The 18,953-nt window shown below is 42.1% G+C and overlaps 1 protein-coding gene across 1 annotated transcript in view; it reads right to left on the reverse strand.

Annotated features, from left to right (window-relative positions):
- Nucleotides 1-18,953, reverse strand: part of SLC44A5 (solute carrier family 44 member 5) — a 149,568-nt gene that overhangs the window by 46,552 nt on the left and 84,063 nt on the right. Inside the window, exons 4-6 of the mRNA XM_044440965.1 lie at nucleotides 15,225-15,309; nucleotides 12,735-12,819; nucleotides 9,099-9,218 (exon numbers count right to left, since the gene is read on the reverse strand). Coding sequence (XP_044296900.1) covers nucleotides 9,099-9,218; nucleotides 12,735-12,819; nucleotides 15,225-15,309 — 290 coding nt within the window. The remainder of the gene's footprint in view (nucleotides 1-9,098; nucleotides 9,219-12,734; nucleotides 12,820-15,224; nucleotides 15,310-18,953) is intronic.

An 18,953-nucleotide genomic window follows, 5' to 3' on the forward strand; every position in this document is an offset into this window, starting at 1 on the left:
GGGGGGATGTTGCCCTCTCCCAATTGTGCCCGCCCGGGTATTTGGTTCAGCACTGCTCTCGGCCAGAGGGGAGGGGAGGGGGGGGTCGCTTTGGTTTACCGAGCCTCCATCTATCTCACGGGACTTCCTGTCCCTTCGAGACCAGGGCTGGAGTGTCTCTACTTGGTGTTGGGCGACCGAGACAGACTGGGGATTCTGTTGGTGTACCGTGAACCCTTCTGCCCAACAGTCTCCCTGCCTGAGCTGACGGAGACTGTCTCGGACCTGGTGTTGAGGACCCCCAGGATGCTGGTCCTGGGGGACTTCAATCTCCATGCTGAGGCTAGTCTGACCGGGGCGGCTCAGGACTTTATGGCCTCCATGACGGCCATGGGGCTGTCTCAACATGTCACCGGCCCGACCCATCAACGTGGACACACTCTGGACCTGGTTTTCTTGACGGGGCAGGAAGAGGGTGCTCTCAGGGTGAGGAATTTATGCTTGACTCCCCTGTCATGGTCAGATCACTTCCTGGTGAGGTTTGTGCTAGAGAGCGACTTCTCCCTCTGTAAGGGTGCGGACCCGATTGTGTGGGTCCGCCCCCGGAGCCGGATGGATCCAGAAGGATTCCTGAAGGCCCTGGGGGAGTTTCCGGCTGACAAGATGGGTGCTCCTGTCGAGGCTCTGGTCGAACTGTGGAATGGGGAGATGACCAGGGCTGTAGACACGATCGCTCCTAAGCGTTCTCTCCCACCGGGCAGAGCCCGCTCCTCCCCTTGGTATACTCCTGAATTGAGGGCGATGAAGCAGGTTGGGAGACGGCTAGAGCGTAGGTGGAGGAAATCACGTGATGAATCTGACCAAACACACTTAAGAGCCCACTATCGGGCCTATGCTGTGGCGGTGAGGGCGGCGAAAAAGAGATTTTTTCTGCTTCCATTGCCTCCTCACAATGCCGTCCGGTGGAGCTCTTTCGAGTGGTGCAAGGTCTGGTTTGTCCAGGTCCGAAGGAAGACCTGATTCCACCCTCAAAGGCCCGCTGTGACGACTTTGCCAGGCATTTCAGGGAGAAAATCGCTCAGATTCGTCACGAGCTGGACACCACTATTGATTCAGAGGTTTCAAAGGAGACACCAACGCTGCTGTCTGGTCCAGATTTATTGGATGAATTTCAGTTACTGCGGCCCGATGACATGGACAAGGTGCTTGGGCGAGTACGTCCAACCACTTGCCTTTTGGACCCTTGCCCGTCTTGGTTAATAAATGATTCCAAGCACGGGATTGGAACCTGGATCTTGGAAGTGCTTAATGCTTCTCTGAGGGAGGGTCGGGTGCCTGCCCCTTTAAAGGAGGCGGTAGTCCGACCGGTCCTGAAGAAGGCGTCACTGGATCCAGAGATGGCCACTAATTATAGACCAGTGGCCAACATCCCGTTTCTGGGCAAGGTGTTAGAGCAGGTGGTGGCGGGACAACTCCAAGCACTCTTGGACGAAACTGATTATCTGGACCCATTGCAGTCTGGCTTCAGACCCAGGTACGGTACTGAATCTGCCTTGGTCGCCCTGTACGATGACCTGTGCAGGGAGAAGGACAGGGGGAGTGCGTCCCTGTTGGTTCTCCTGGACCTCTCAGCGGCTTTCGATACCATCGACCATGGTATCCTTCTGGATAGGCTTGTGGGATTGGGGGTTGGAGGCACTGCTTTGCAGTGGTTCCGCTCCTATCTCAATGGCCGATTCCAGGAGGTGGTGCTGGGGGACTATGGCTCTGCGCCATGGCAGCTATGCCATGGAGTATCGCAGAGGTCCATTTTGTCCCCTTTGCTGTTCAACATCTACATGAAACCGCTGGGAGAGGTCATCAGGAGGTGTGGGCTGCGGAACCATCAGTACGCTGATGATACCCAGCTCTACCTCTCGTTCTCCACCAATCCAGGTGAGGCAGTGGCTGTGCTGAACCGGTGCCTGGCCGAGGTAACGGGCTGAATGAGGGCCAATAAACTGAAGCTCAATCCAGACAAGACGGAGGTCCTGTTGGTTGGCGAATCAGGCCTCGGAGAGGGTGAATTGAACCTTGTCCTGAACGGGGTTGCACTCCCTCTTAGGGACAAGGTCCGCAGCTTGGGAGTGCTCCTCGACCCTGAGCTTTCACTGGAAGCTCAGGTAACAGCAGCAGCGAGGAGCGCTTTCCTCCAGCTTCGGCTGATTCATCAGCTGCGCCCCTACCTGGAGAACGTCTGCCTTGCGACAGTGACACATGCGCTGGTGACTTCCCGCCTTGACTTCTGTAACGCGCTCTACGTGGGGCTACCCTTGAAGACGGTCCGGATACTTCAACTGGTTCAAAATAGAGCTGCCAGGCTGCTGACGGGGACGGGACGTTATGTTCACATGACTCCAGTTCTCCGTCAGCTTCACTGGCTTCCCATTGAAGTCCGGGCCCAATTCAAGGTGTTGGTGATGACCTACAAAGCCCTAAATGGCTTGGGTCCTGGTTACCTGAAGGAGCGCTTACATCCACATATGCCCAGCCACCCCCTGAGATCGACGGGAGAGGCCCTTCTCCGGGAGCCCTCCGTGAAAGAAGTTAGGAGGGTGGTTACTCGGAGGAGGGCTTTCTCAGCGGTGGCGCCTAAGTTATGGAATGTGCTCCCCAGAGAGGTCCGCCTGGCGCCATCGTTATTTGTTTTTCGGCGCCAGGCGAAGACCTTTTTATTTAAGCAGCATTTTAAATGATAATATTATTGAATTTTATCGGGCCAGGGCGGCTTATTTTATATTGTATATTTGTATTTTATTTTAATGTATATATTTTAAAATGTTATTTATGATGTTTTAATTTATTGTTGTAAGCCGCCCCGAGGCTTCTGCGAATGGGGCGGCATAAAAATGTTTTAATAAATAAATAAAATTAATAAAAGCTGGTCCACGCACACATATTACACCAATTTTGTACCATCTGTGTTGGCTGCCAGTTGGCCCAGGCTCAATTTAAAGTGCTAGTATTGACATACAAAGCCCTAAACAGCTTGGGACCAGAATACCAAAAGGAACACCTATGCCCATATGTACCTTCCTGACCATGAAAATATGGCTCAGATGCAGATCTCAAAGAGCCATCCCCTCAAAGAGGTGAGAAGGATGGTAAATAGAAGAGGGGTCGTAGAATCATAGAATAATAGAGTTGGAAGAGGCCATGAAGACCATTGCGTCCAACACCCGGTTGTTGCAGGTCACCAATTTACACCATCCCACTCAGATGGTTGTCCAGTTTCTTTCTGAATATCTCTAGTGAAGAAGAGCCCACCATCTCTCTAGGCAGGTGATTCCAAAGTCATATGGCTCTGAGAGTTACTACTTTTCCTGATATCAAGCCTGAATCTGTGTTGTCGTAGCTTGAATTGATTATTCAGTGTCCTGCACTCTGGTATCAGCAAGAGAAGATCTTGACCTTCCTCTTTGTGACAGCCTTTGCAGTACTTCTAGAGGGATATCATGCCCCACTCAGTCTTCTCTTCTCAAGGCTGAACATGCCCAGTTCCTCAGTCTCTACTCATAGGGCAGTGTTTCCAAACCCTGGATCATTTTTGTTGCCCTCCACTGGAGCCTTTCTAATTTACCTGCATCTTTCTCAAATCTTAGTGCCCAGAACTGGTCACAGTATTCCAGGTGAGGTCTGACTAGTGAGGAATATAGAGGAACTACTACTTCTTGTGATTTGGAAGTAATACTTCTGTTAATGCATCCCCAAATAATATTTGCCATTTTAGCAGCTCCATCACATTGTTGGCTCATATTTAGCCTATTGTCCACAATTACTCTGAGATCTTCTTTCTTTTTCAGTTGTTGAGCCACATATTCCCCATCTTGTATTGATGAATTTGGTTTCTTTTTCCTAGGTGGGGGACTTGGCATTTGTCCCTATTGAATCGCATTCTGTTGCTTTCAGCCCAGTGTTCAAGTTTATCATGATAGTCCTGGATCTTCATTCTGATCTCTGGGGTGTTTGCTATTCCACCCAGTTTTGTATCATCTGATTATCTGATTATCTTTCCTTGTACTTCCTCATCCAAATCATTAATAAAGATGTTAAAGAGCACTGGGCCCAAGATGGAACCCTGTGGCACCCCACTAGTCACCTCCATCCAATTTGAGAAGATGCCATGGATGAACACTCTTTGTGTCCAATTTAGCAGCCCATTTTGGATCCACCTAATAGTTTTTCTATCCACTCCAGTTTTTGCTAGTTTGCTTATCAGAATGTCATGTGGCATTATGTCAAAAGCTTTGCTAAGGTATGGGTAGGTTATGTCCACATTGTTCCCATTGTGCATTTGGGAAGTTATCCAGTTTAAAAATTGTGATTAAATTAGTCAAGATGCTTGCAGATGGATTTTTTAAATAATTTGCTCCAGAATTTTTCCAGGGATTGATGTCAGACTAACTGGTATAGTACCCAGGTTCATCTTCCCCCCCCCCCCTTTTGAAGGTAGGGACAACATTAGCCCTTTTCCTGTTGTCTGGCACTTCTCCTGTTTTCCAAGATTATTGAAGTTAATAGTCAGTGGTTCTGAGAGTTCCTCCACTAGCTCTTTTATGACTCTGGGACAGAGTTCACCAGGCTCTGGAGATTCAAATGTGTTAATTCCATCTAGGAATTCCTTGACCATTTGTCTGTCAATCTTGGGCTGTCATCCCTCACTTTCAGCTTGTGCTTCCTCTTGGTTGTAGATTTTCTTGTGGGAAGACTGAGGTGAAGTAGGAATTGAGCATCACTGCCCTTTCCTTGTTGCCTGTTATCATTCTGCCATCCACTTTAAGTACCTGGACACACTTCTCTTTCTCTTGTGTTTTGTTCTGGATGCATCTCCTTTATCCTTTTATCCAAAATTTCTTAAATATTATAGATAGTAGTTCAGAGAGTTCTCCTGCCAGTTCCTTTATGACTTAGGATGGAGTGCATCAGGTACTTGAGATCTGAATGAATTAATCTCATCAAGGTGCTCCTTGACAATTCATCTGTCAAACTTAGGCTGCCATCCTGCCCATTCATCTTGTGCGTCCTCCTCTGTAGGTGGGCTGTATTTTCTCTTGTGGGAGAAGACTGAGTCAAAGTAAGAATGAAGCACCTTTGCCTTCTCCTTGTCATCTGTTAGCTTTTTTTGTCCATGCTGAACCCCCTTCTCTTTCATTTGTCTTTTGTTTTGGATGTAACTGAAGAAGGCTTTCTTGTTGTTTTTAGCAAGTCTCGCCTATCTCAGTTCATTACCTGCTTTAGCCTTCCTGACTCCATCCCTGAAAGTCTTTGCTGTCTGTTTATACTCTTCTTTGTGGCCTGGCCTTGTTTCCACTTCCTGTACCTGTCCTATTTTGCTTTCAATTTTTGTGGAGCCATGACAGCTTCCTCTGTTGTTTTTTGTACTTTTTTGGGGTGGTAGTGGAATTAGTTGTTGTTGTACTTGGAGAATTTCTTTTTTTTTATTTCCCTTCCCTCCTGGACACATTTTCCCTTTAGAGTAAGTTGATAGGTGATTTTACTTATCATTGATTTGAATTTCTTAAAGTAGGCCCTTTTGAAGTTTAGGGTATGTGTTTGGCTACAGTTGAGTCTTGTGATCTTTATAATTGAGAACTGAGAAAGTCATGGTCACTTTGCCTCAGGGAACCTGTAGCAGCTACTCTGTCCACTAGATCTTCCCTGTTGGTAAGTATTAGGTTGTGTGTAGCTGTTACTTTTGTCCTTTCCTCTTACCTTCTGTTGAAGGAAGTTATTGGTGACACACGTCAGGACTCTCCTGGAGGGGCCATGTTTGGCTGATTATGTCTTCCAGCAAATATAAGAGAAACTGAAGTTCCCCATGATGATGACATCATGCTGCCTTGCAACACTGGCAATTAGTTTTTCAAAGTTAATGTCCTTATCCTCTGTTTGGTTGAGTGGACTGTAACAGATGCCAAGGAGTATGCTTCTTTTGTCATTGGTTTCTTTGTTTTTGCTCCTCTTAACTTGACCCAAATGCACTTGATGTGACTATTTAAGCTCCTCCTCCTGTAATTCATTGCAGATATGCTTTTAATGTATAGTGTGACTCTACCTCCCTTTTTATCCCTTCTGTTTTTCTTGAAGAGGTTGTATCCATGCTTGAATTCCATTCATGAAAATTGTCTGTTTTGGTTATTGCTATGAGGTCAAAGTTTCCCCCATGTGCTTGTGTTATTTGTTGTAGAAATTGGTGGGCATTGGTGTAGAAACACTGCAGTTCATTTGGGTTGCAAAGGTAAAGGTAAAGGTTTCCCCTTGACATTAAAGTCCAGTCATGTCTGATTCTAGGGGTCGGTGCTCATCTCTGTTTCCTAGCCGAGGGAGCCAGCGTTTGTCCATAGACAGTTTCCGTGGGCATGTGGCTGGCAGGACTAAATACCAAATTGCAGGGAATGCTGTTTACCTTCCCACCAAAGTGGTACCTTTTAATCTACTTGCATTTGCATGCTTTTGAACTGCATGGTTGACCGGAGCTGGGATGGTGCAACGGGGACTCACCCCGTTGTGCAGATTCGAACCGGCGACCTTTCGATCAACCAGCCCAGCAGCACAGCAATTTTAAACCACTGTGCCACCTGCATCCCATTTGGGTTGTGACAGGGTTTTATTCCTGCATTTTTGGGGATACTGTTATTAGGCCCTAATTGAGGGTTTTTTCTCTGCTGTGGTACATAACTCACAGTTGTCATTATGTCCAGATGCACGTCTCCCTCCCCTTTGTGATTAGTTGAAAGCCTTTCTAATGAACTTCTTCATTTTGTGGCCAAGGACATGCTTTCTATACTTTGAAAGATGTAATCCATTGTTTGCCAGTAGTCTTTCATTCAGGAAGTTTAGTTTGTGGTCCCAGAAACCAAATTTCTCTCTCTGGCACCATTGTCATAACCAGGGATTCACTTGGAGTACTTTTCTTTCCCTATCATTTCCTCTTCCTCAACTGGTGGGATTTGGGAGAAAAATATCTGGGACCCAGTGTTCTCTATTTTCCTCTCTAGAGCTTTGAGGTCTGATGCTATTTCCTAAATATTCCTCTTGGCTGGGTCAAGAAGGTCCCATATGAATGAGAAGGAGGGGTACTTATCAGTGGGTTATATGAATTGCATGCATCTGTTGGTTATAGTGTTGATCTTGGTTCCAGGGAGACAGCATGCCTGGCATTTCCTCAGGATAACTCAGAATATGTATTTTTTCCATCCCTTGCAGTAGGGAGTCTCCCATAACTAGCACTTTTTGTTGTTGCAAGCTTGTGTAGAATTTCTTATGTTAGATACATTATTGCTGCAAGCTTGGTTTGTGTTTGTCCTATCCTGTTGTCCTTTGGTCTGGTTGGAGTATTTCATGTTTTGTTGTTCTTCAGTCTTTTTTTCAGCGTTTCTCAGTGTATTTATCAGTTCCTCCATAGCTGACTGTTCTTGCATCTCTTCCTCAAGTATCTGGAAGTGGTTCGAGATTTTTACCACTTCCTCAGTTGCAGCATGACTTCTGGTTCAGCAGCCTCACATGATGGTCCGGATTGTAAACCTCTTGGAAAAGCTTTGCTGGGTGGCACTGTGAAGAAGCAGTGCAGGCAACAAAATAGCAACCTTTTGCCAGATATACTGGTGTGGAATAAGCTTGACAGTGAGCTCTAAACTGTGCTCAGTTGGACTTGCTGTAACATCTTCTCCACCTGAGGTCTAGCCATCTCCCTTGATGGTTACATCCTCATTGCCCTGAGGTCAGATGTATATCAGGGAGCTCACTGGGCTCTGCTAGGGCGGAGAGGGTGCTTAGGAATGATCATGTCAACTGCTTGAGTAATCTCTGTACCATATCAGCCAGATATTCCCCCAGAGTCCTCTGGAAACCATCTGGATCCATTAGTTCCTGGGGGTGGACCTTCCTAATGCATTCACCACCCTTGGGAAGGGAAAAAGGGTTCAACAGGGTAAACCTCACCAGAAAGTGATCTGACCATGACAAAGGAGTTAATGTGAACCCCCTTCACATCAAGACCACCATCCTCCTGTCCCATTGAGAAAACCAGGTCAAGAGTGTGTCACTTTACGGGCATTGGGCCCATATCATGCTGAGACAGCCTCATGGTTGTCATGGCAGCCATGAAGTCCTGAGCCACCCCAGATAAAGCAGACTTGATGTGGATGTTCAGGTCTCCCAGAAACAACATTTTGGAGGTCCTCAACCCAAGTCTAAGACCACCTCCATCAGCTCAGTCGGAGAGACTGTTGGGCAGCAAGTTGGGGCAATATACCAGCAGAATCCCTAATCTGTCTCAAGAGCCCAACACCAAGTACAAACACTCAAAACCCATTTGTGAGTGAACTGCAAACCTGGAAAGGAAGATAGAATTCTTATAAACTATGGCCACACACTCCTGTCCAGCCCTCTGGATGAGGTTGGTGCTGCACTAGGTACCAGGGTGAAAAAAGCTGGGAGAGGGCAACCCCTCCTTCCTCCCTCACCCAGGTCTTGGTAAAGCATGTCAGGTTGCCCCTCCCTTCCTGCCACCCATGATCAAATCATGAATGAGAGAGGTCTCATTTCAAACCAACCTGGCATTTAATAATAGCACCACCAAGCCCAAGGGCTGGCTAATATGGGAGCCAGGAACCATTCAGCTGGGGGGAAAAACAGAAGAGGGAGCAGTTATAAGGTATCTGACCTCTCTTCTCCTTCAGTGGCCAGTTATTCCCCTAGCACCATACCTCCCCCGACCCATCACCACCCTAAAGGGAGTGCTATAGATGATAGACAATGATAGAGTTTTTCACTGCTTTACTGAGGAGTCTTCCAGTGAAGAGGGAGAGCTACAGCATCCAAGTGAGGTATGATCTATCAAAAAAACCCCATCTAAACAGCATTTAATTATATAATATAGCAATTAAAAACTCTTGTCCATTGCTGGTCACATTGTGGAGTACATAGGATTTGTACAGGAGTAGTTTTAGTGTAACCAGTAACAGAAGGAGGCAGAGAGAAAATCAGTACAGCTATGCAGATACAAACCTCTCAAGGACTGTACTAATCACTGGATAAGAAAAGTTAATGATCAGACCCTACTGTGTATCTATACTCACCTTTCGTGGCTTATTAAAGCCAGGCTTGCAAAACTGTCTGTAGTACTCCCAATAATTTCTGTAGGAAGATTGCATTTCTATATAGGTTGCAAACCTGTCTGGGCACTTTGACACGCAAAGCTTTAAGAGAAGAAAAATACACATTGACTGAAGTTATACTTGAGGATGAGATAGTTATATTACCAAAGGAGCGAGACAAAAATAATTGTCAAATCTGAGAGTGCATAATTTTATCAGATTGCCTGCTTAGCACAGAACTTAGAAGTAAACACAGTCATTTTTTCTGTCTTTGCTCAGTTGTCATCTCTAGATAAACAACTGGATGAAGGCAGTTTGAATTTTTCCCCAACTACAGCAACTACTCAAGTGTTTCTGCCTTTTGAAAAGATATGATGTATAATTTTCATAGGGCAAGTACAATACACTTTCAGATTAAGTAGCTCAATCAAGAGTAAATTAAAAGTAAACTTTAAGGTTTCATATAGATTAAGGCTAGATTAGGCTTTTTTAGGTTATACTTCTTTCTAAACTCATCATTGAAAATTACATCATACATTTTGCTGGGGTTTATGTTCTGATCCCAATATTTGTTGTACCGGAAGATAAATATTTACGATGCATAGGATATAAAATACAACATCTCAATGGTACTGCAAGGAGATACGATATATTTGAATTCTGCACATGACCTTTTGAACAGGTTCAGTTTCTAATCCCTGCAACATCAACAATATATTGGGATGCTAAATAATTTTTATTCTGTAATTATATATTATTCTGGCTTTTCTCTAGATGTTCAAGAATAATTCACATGTAAGAGTCATTTATAATATGTGTTGCTGTAAATTTAAATAATGTTACTTTTAAAATGATCAAATTAGGTTCCCCCCCATAGACCTCTTCCAGTTTTTTAAACAGAGTGAGAATAACTCAAAATTACTAAGTAAAATCACATTTGTTTCATTTAACAAGATTATAGTACATCTGTAGTACATCTCAATATAGCACTTCTCCCATAAATTAAAGGAAACATAATTAAATTTCATTTTCAAATTTTAAGAAATGTTGCTGGTTTAATCTTCATTTCAAATATTGCCAAATCATACCTGAAGTTTATATTCATACCAACTTTGCTCATGGATTGTACCTGTGGTATCACTCATTCTTCCAACTCCTATGGAATCTATTGGATGCACCAATATCCAAGGTGGATAAAAACCAATCAGAAAAAAATGGAGCCAAAAACGTATGGATTGTTCTGCTCAAAAGGTTTCACTTTCATTTTTACTGCTTGCCCCTCCTTCCTCACACTTAGCTTCTTGTGTAGATCTATTCCATCCCCAACAATCTTCTTCTGTTCATTGAATTTTCTCAAACTTATCACTGAAGAAGGGGTTGATTCTGTGTACATAGATTTGCAAAGCAACAATGGCATTAAGGTCATTTTCTCAACTCTGTATGTTTATTTTATAACATTTTTGCTCCGAAGAAGAGGCTTGTGATCTCTGCAGACACATATTCACAGTTTTGAGAACTGTAAAATCAAGCGTCTGTGATAATACCTTCTAGATAGAAAAATTGCCCAATAATATTACAAAAACCTTTGAAAGAGCAACTAATCCACTGTAAATAGATTAATGGAATTCTTTTACCAAACTGAACATTGCATGAATATACAGCCTCATGTTACATTATTAAAAACATGCTGAATAACCTTTGGACTATAATGTATCTTAGATTTTTCCTCAAAAAGTATTATATCTAAAACATCTAAATTTAAAAATTCAATTTAAATAAAAATACATTTTTATTTTAAAAAAAAATCATTGATTTTTATCCACCCTGGTGTATAGCCTAAGGTTTATCATATTATTCTTTCCTTGAAGGAAAAAAAAACCTATAAGGGCAACAGGCAATGGAAGAGATGTAGTTTGGGAATATTTAATGAACATGCTAACCTACAGGTAAGGCAGTCATGTGTGAGAAATGCAAACATCTCACAATAATTTCAAAATTATCTATGGATGATGTGTTTCTAATAGTATAACCAAATCAGTAATTTTGATATAGCAATAAAACTAATCTGAAAAATTGTTATTCTAAAAATGATGCCTTCATCTGATTGTAAATATTGATTATACCAGCAAGAATGAGTCTTTATGTAGAAAACCATTATTTACATCTAGTCTTATTCACTCGTGATTTAAATCAAATCCACCTTGCCAATACCCAAAATAATTAAGTTAGACTTGCTGCCCTACATGGCCTTGTAGTGTAATATAACTATTTGCCTAAAAGCTATGGGATAAACTTTAATTCTTCTTAAAGACATTTATCTCATTGCTCATATAGGGTTCAAACCACACTATCCATGAACGGCACTTCACCCATGAATTGCACCCACTGAACTAAGAGTGTTAATAAAACTAATAATTTTATTATTTTTGTTGATTCTCCCTTTCTTCTGCAGTACCATCCAGTAGGGTCAGTGGTCCCTTGAATTATGTGAGAGGTAGGAGTGTGGGCTGTAGGGAGAATTGGCCAAAAATACTTGTGGTGGCTGGTCTGAATCCATCCTATAATAGTATCCAGGTTGTTATATAATCTGCAGGGCAATATTTTAATTTGCTAAATAAAGTAGGCATTCATTGGTGCAAATAATTTTAAATAAAATATACAAAGTTAATTGGGTTATAGAATAAACCAATATCTCAAACCACATGGCTCAGTAGTATACTATAAGCTACCAAAGTAACATGGAAAAGCTAGGATCCTAAAATACATGTACATGTGTTCACATTTAGATCCTCTTCTAGCTGCAGCCTCCAACACAACACCTCTTCTAAAGGAACCCTCAGAGTTTTAGGACTCTCTCAAATGGTGTCTAATATGGCATAAAGGACTGCCACAAAGATACCCTTCCAAAATGCTCATAAGCAGAAGCCCTTTGCAACTGAGGCCTTTTATATTATGCAGCGTAAAGTCCTAATGTCATTAAGAAGCTCTCCAGAGTTCATAATCCACTAAACCATTTGGGTAATAATATAGCACTATGATTTTACTATAGGCTATACTAAACATTCTATTTATTTCCTACAGTGTGATGTGTGATACTGACAGCCAACATTTAGGAAGTGTTTAGTTAGGACAAAGGGTGGCTTTAATAATATGAACAATCAGCAGCATTGATTGTTATTAGAATGCTGTTAATTTCTAAAGACATGAACATACTACATTGGCTAAAAAGTTCCTTGGAAATCAGTCAAATCATTTTTTTTCCAAGATACTTAAAACAACAACTGCTACATAAACATATACACAGAATGACTAATAGTCACAGCAAGTCACCCTAGCACTCAAAATATTCTATTTTGTTTCTCCTTCCCCAAATATTTCCAAGGATCATATCCAAAACAGATAAGCCACTTTCTTTCCATATTATTGGATATGTATTTCCTTTGTGAATTTGTACAGATGTATACAGTTATTTGCGTATACCATATTTACATTCAGCACCAGCATTTACTTTTCCTTTCTGCACCACCATGCAAAAGGCAAATAATATTTGCAATATTGCTCAGCTTAGAAATGACCGTACCAAGAGATATTTATGTATTTTTACTGCTTATTACATACCTGTGTTGTAGGGCACTGTAGGTTTATTAGCACTATAGGGCTGGCACATTTCAGAATGTTAAAGTAAAACAAAATTGTCTTGTTCCTACAGAAAAATGGAAGAAATAATTAATTTCACCTTATGCATATTTAGTACACAGAATGTATGAACACATAATGTACACAATGTTCATTCATACACCACTTCAAAATTCAGGCAGTCATCAAGGCTAAGTGTCTTATTCATAATAACGCTGTTGCTGTTAGTCGCAGAGTTGTGCCCAACCCATCACGACCCCATGGACAACATTCTTCCAGGCCTTCCTGTCCTCCACCATCCCCCGGAGTCCACTTAAGCTCACATCCACTACCCCAGTGACTCCATCTAGTCATCTCATCCATCCCCGTCTCCTTTTTCCATCAATCGTTTCCAGTTTCAGGGTCTTCACCAATGAGTTATTCCTTCTTTTTAGGTGGCCAAAGTATTTGAGTTTCATCTTCAGTATCTGGCCTTCTAGAGCAGTCAGGGTTGATTTCTTTTAAGTTGACTGGTTTGATCTCTTTGCAGTCCAAGGGAATCTCAGGAGACTCCTCCAGCACCACAATTCAAAGGCCTCAATTCTTCGACGCTCAGCCTTCCTTATGGTCTAACTTTCACAGCCATACATTGCAACTGGGAAAAACCATAGCTTTGACTATACAAACTTTTGTTGGGCAGGGTGATGTCTCTGCTTTTCAGTATGCTTTCTAGATTTGCCATAGCTTTCCTCCTAAGGAGCAAGTGTCTTAATTTCTGGGCCTCAATCACCATCTGTGGTGATCTTGGAGCCCAAGAAAATAAAATCTGTCACTATCTCCATTTCTTCCCCATCTATTTATTTATTTATTTATTTATTTATTAAAACATTTTTATGCCGCCCCATTCGCCGAAGCCTCGGGGCGGCTTACAACATATTTGCCAGGAAGCGATAGGACTGGATCTTAGTTTTTTTAATGCTGAGTTTCAAGCCAACATTTGTGCTCTCCTATTTCATCTGCATCAAGAGGCTCTTCACTTTCTTCCATTAGAGTGGTATTGTCTGTGTATCTGAGGTTGTTGATATTTCTCCCAGCAATCTTAATTCCAACTTTGAGGCTCAAGTTCATGCTGTACAGAGTGGGATGAGTGGCTGAAGTTATAATTACTTCCCAGCTCCCCCCACTCTTCATTTTCACTAGGTGGCCACTTTGGCTTTCTACCAATGACATTGTGGAAATGAAGGAAAGAAGGCTGCAGAGGTCCCAGGATATCTGAGATCCTGGCCTTCCCATTCTCCACCCATCTCCTTCCCCAAAACACCCCCTTCTATTGAACGCCAAGACTGCTTTCCTGACTGGAGTTCAGTTGCTGCAGTTCTTTCCATGTTGGCTGCAAGAAGGTGGGGAAAGGGTGTGTGTGGAAAATTAATTTCCTCTCAAACTGCTCTGAGGATTAGTAGAGTAGTTAAACTTTGAAAGAACAGGAAATTTTGAGGAGTGGAGCAACTGATAAAGTCAGCATCCCTGCTTACAAAACAATGCTGGCATTACAATTAGAGATGAACCCTGTCAGAATCTGTACCTCCAAACATTTGCATGCCTTCTCTTGTGCTTGGCCCAGTTCTCCAAAGTTTGCTGAGCAGAGCAGAAGTCTGCAAACATTCATGGGGCCCCAGTTGTGCAACCAGCAACCTTCTTCCACATCAGCTGCAGAAGCCCAAAAGGGAGGTGCATCTGGCATAGAAGAGAGATGCCACTTGTGCAGTGGTTGGGGGGGGGGGGGCAGCTTTCTTGGTGAACCTCTTGTGACCAAGAGTCCCATGACCAGCATTCTTCAGTGCCAGGGCAATCTGCCATTTGAGCAGCTGTTTCTGGTGCATGATAGGGCACTGCTAGTGGCTGGTGGGGCTACTTGCTCGGCAAGCCCCTCATAACCAACCTTCTTCAGTGCCAGAAGCAGTAACTGCTTGAACAGCTTCTCCTGGAACATGAGAGAGGCACTGCTTGCACAGTGCATAGGGCTCAATTACTTGTGAGAACCCAGTGAAAACTGGTGGACAAAGGCTAGAGAGCTGAGCCCAGGGAATTCAATGGATTCTTACCCCTAGGCAGACTCCTCACACATCCCTAGCTATGACCCTAGGGGTCCTGGCTCCACTACACCATAGCTGTCGATTCAATGTGCCCATATCAGTTCCATAATTCAGTGGTGCTATTTTGTATGCTCAAAACATGTAGGGAAACATGTACTTGGATTCATGATATAATCATATTTTAGTGAAACATGTACTGTCTTTCGGTTGTAAAATATTTTGCTTCATTTGTTCAGTATTTTATAAATCTTAACTGGAATCAGCATAAAGGAATGCAATGATGCCATGCAGGGTGTTTATTCAGCTTTCCAACAAGGCTTCTAGGAGACAGGGAGCTAATGCTTCATTTCTGATCCATATGCCATAAAAGGTGAAGTCAAATGATAGTTTCAGTACTCACTCATTAGGTGTGTCCTTTTGACCGCAAAACTGCCCAAAGCTGTCAGTTGGATAAGCCACTTTTCTGGGGTCACCATGTACCCAGGCTGCAGGATGGGAGAGGAAAAAAGCATCAGAGCTATTTCATAGTTTGTTTCCCATTCAGTAAGTTAACTTGGAATTAAAGTTTTCTAGCCATTAAAATGAACTGCCTGTCTTGATAATCTCTATCATACGCTACTGAAGGCTATTGAGTTTTTTTAAACAGTGCAATTTTTTATAATGAAAAAGTATAGATGAATCGATAGGAAGTAAAACATTTCTCTCTCCCAGATTTTCCCCCCTCTCTCCAACAGGATACACCTGGCTTACAACCAGAATATGAGGTAATGCACTTAGAAAATAGAAGATACTAAAATGAGGGCAGCAAAGCATTATGAAAAGCTGTTGGCATAGAGCCATACAATAGTATAGAAACAGGCTAGGCAAACCAAACTACCTTCAATCACACTTCTGAACTTCCTACACCGAATGGCATTAACAACTTAAGACCCCAGTTTATGTAAATTACTTTGAACTTGCTCTTGCATGATTGCCACATTACCACATCCATCTTGATTTTGTGGTATTTAAATTCAGAAACACTTGAAACTAAACATTCTACAAGGCGACTGGATGGGCAGCACTCACAACAGCAGAGTGATAGGGCATGAAGACACAAAGGCTTGTATGAAACGATTGCACAAGAAGGCACAGTATAATATGGTAATATGCAGACACTCACTCTAAGTATTGTATAAATGATTACATTTGGGGGTTATTTTCCATCTTTGTTTAAATGTGAAGACTGATGTATCTTTCAACTAATTTCCATATTTATTATAATAACATCATAACTACATGAGTCCAAAATCCATTATGTCAGAGTTTCCCAAATCATTACTTCATTATCAGAACTGGGAAGAGAGATAAAGAGTGGTGGCAGTTTATTTCATTTCCAGTTTGGTATGGTTTTGTCTTCTTTTTCATTAGCATGACTAATAGAAATGTAATTTTTAAATGCTACGAAAGGTCAAATCTTGGGGAGAATAAGGGCATGTTAAAAAAGACTGGAAGTCTTGTTCTGAATAATACTAAATTATTATTAGTACTAAGTACATACTAAGCATGTTTTAAAATTACTATAGCAATAATTTTATCAGTTTTGCTTTCTTAATTTTGGAAACTGTTTCAGAAAGGGAGTATAATACTTGGTCAAGAAATGGTCAGAGGTAAGATTAGACCTTCTTCTACTTGCTTGGAAGTTTCTGATTGAGAAAACACAGTCCCAGAAAAGCAGCACAGTAATGCAATAAATAAACCCTCCAAACTTGAAGGAATGTTTTGCAAGCTAAGATTGTACATAAAAAGGTCACTGTGCAGAGCAGCTGGAAGGCTGAGTTTAGTTAACTGCAGCCCTTCTAGGGTGGAGTGAAGGTGGTTGAGGAACCACCAGAATACCTCATATCTTGGTAGTGCGGGTCTCCTCCCTTCCCAGCCCCCTAAATCTTTTCTCCAAGGTCGCTTATCTAACCTTGGGGAAACAGCTGGCATGGTTCTTTCTGCTCTGGCTGTACAAGAGGAGGGTACTCCAAGTGCAGAGCCCTAGCTCCTATGTTAGAGTTGTCTTCCAACATTGGAGCCGAGATTCTGAAAAATCTCATGGCCCTCTAAACATTGGTTGGATTCACATGTCACAGCAAAGCAACCCTGAATGGTTACCACAGTTTACAATTGTTTACCCCAGAATTTTAAAACTTTGGTAAATGCTGCCTAATTGTTATGTTCTTGGGTTGTTTAGAGTTGCATCTAAATATGAATATTTGGGTTGCTTTTTCCCTCAGCAAGCCAGAAAAACAAACCTTGAAAAACTATGGGTTCTTTGTCTGATTTTTGGGGAGAGAAATAAGCTTGAGGTCTATCTAGATGAAGGCCAGACAACCAAAATTACTGTGTTGTTCTGCCACTCCCACTTGCAGCCTCATTCTTGACAGCTCACAATTTTTTTAAAAAGTGGGTTGTTATTATATTAAAAAAACAGGTAAATAACAGGTATTAATGGTCAATTACAGATACTAATGGTCTCAGAATTGAGCAAGTGTTTTGAGATAAGTTTCACAAGCAGAATTGTTTCATAACGCAGTGGTGGTTTGGAGGTGGAAATGCATCAGGTCCATAGTCCGACATCCTTTCTGAATACAGCACTCCTTGCCTGCTGTCAGAGGGACAGCCAAGAGGGAGAATTCCTGGCTTCCTTTAGGGCAGAGTTCCAGAGCTCGGAAGCAGGTGCATCACCAAGAAGCAACCTCTGAATGCAGTGGTCTTGAAAGAAAAAACCCTTCAGAAGATCTTAGGGACTGGCAGGACCATATGGAAGAAGGCAACCTTTCAGGTAGCCTGCTTCCAAGCCATATGCCTTTATAGAGCAGTAGCCAATAAAGCTGTGTTCCCTGTAACCAGTCCCAGTTAACAGTCTGACTGCATCATGTTGGACCACCTAAGGGATCTAATTAGATTTCAAAGGAAATTCCATCATTCATCACCACTGGCTATCCTGGCTAGGCTAATGGGGTGTACGATTCAACAGTATCTGGAGAACCATCATTTCTTCACCCATGCTCAAGGAATATGGGATAAGCTAGTATATCCTAGTATAAGGAGTACAAGTCATAGCATGTTTTTCTTCTTTTGAATTAGTCCTTCTTTTATCTGTCTGGATCTTTGTATGAGAATGCATTGTTTTTCTCATATATATATATACACATATGTGTATATATTGCTAAGTCAAAACTAACTTGAACTTCTAACTCCAGCAATGTAAAAACATGCTTAATAAAGCAGAAAACTCAGAATGTAAATATAAACTCTGGTACAACTCTTGGTTGTTAAATCAGCACAGTTGGTCAAAATAGTAAAGTTAATGCAATGACAGCATAATCTTGTAAATAAACATTTCTGTGGCTCATAAGCATTCAAGAGCCAACCATCACTGCAGGACAACAGAGAAAGGCTGTTATCCTAAATCACAAACTTTGATGTTGCAAGAAAATTTTATTGTCTTTTCTCATACATGACTGCTTTAAGTCTATGAAAAGACAGCAAGAGATAAATCATATTCTGAAATGTGCAGGTGTAAAAAGTACTCAAAACACCCATATACATGTGGTATGATTTCAAACAGCAGTTCAGCCACAATCAATAGGAAGTTCTATGCTCTAGAGGGGACAAAAAGAGTTTGATATAAATGTGGAATGAAGGAGCCCCACAGACATTTGTGTACACAAGGGAAAAATTTCCTCCTCACTTTTCCATATTAAGAGCCAAAGCACAGAATATATAGATCCTATTGGGTCATGAGGTGCTTTAGGCTCAATTTATGATTGTGAATAATCTATACTTCATTTTCCTTTTATATGAACTTTAATGATTTGCATGCATTTTGAACAGAACAAGTGCCTGGAATCTATCCAAGGCTGATCTCATCTTTCATTTAAAAATACAGCAACAGAAAAAAGAGTGGAACAGAAAAGAGGAATGATACTAACAATAAAAAGATAGCCAGCATACGAATGCTGCATAAAAATAGGGCAGGTGTTCAGGGGAAGCAGATATAAGAATCACTGAGGGGTGGCCTATGCCAGACCAGGAGAAGGACATGGCAGGTGTTGCAGTTACCTGCGACACCTGTGCCATGTTTGTCTACTTCCCCCAG

The sequence above is a fragment of the Varanus komodoensis genome, unplaced genomic scaffold (assembly GCF_004798865.1).
Source record: "Varanus komodoensis strain SLA01 unplaced genomic scaffold, ASM479886v1 scaffold1, whole genome shotgun sequence".
Taxonomy (NCBI): Eukaryota; Metazoa; Chordata; class Lepidosauria; order Squamata; family Varanidae; genus Varanus; species Varanus komodoensis.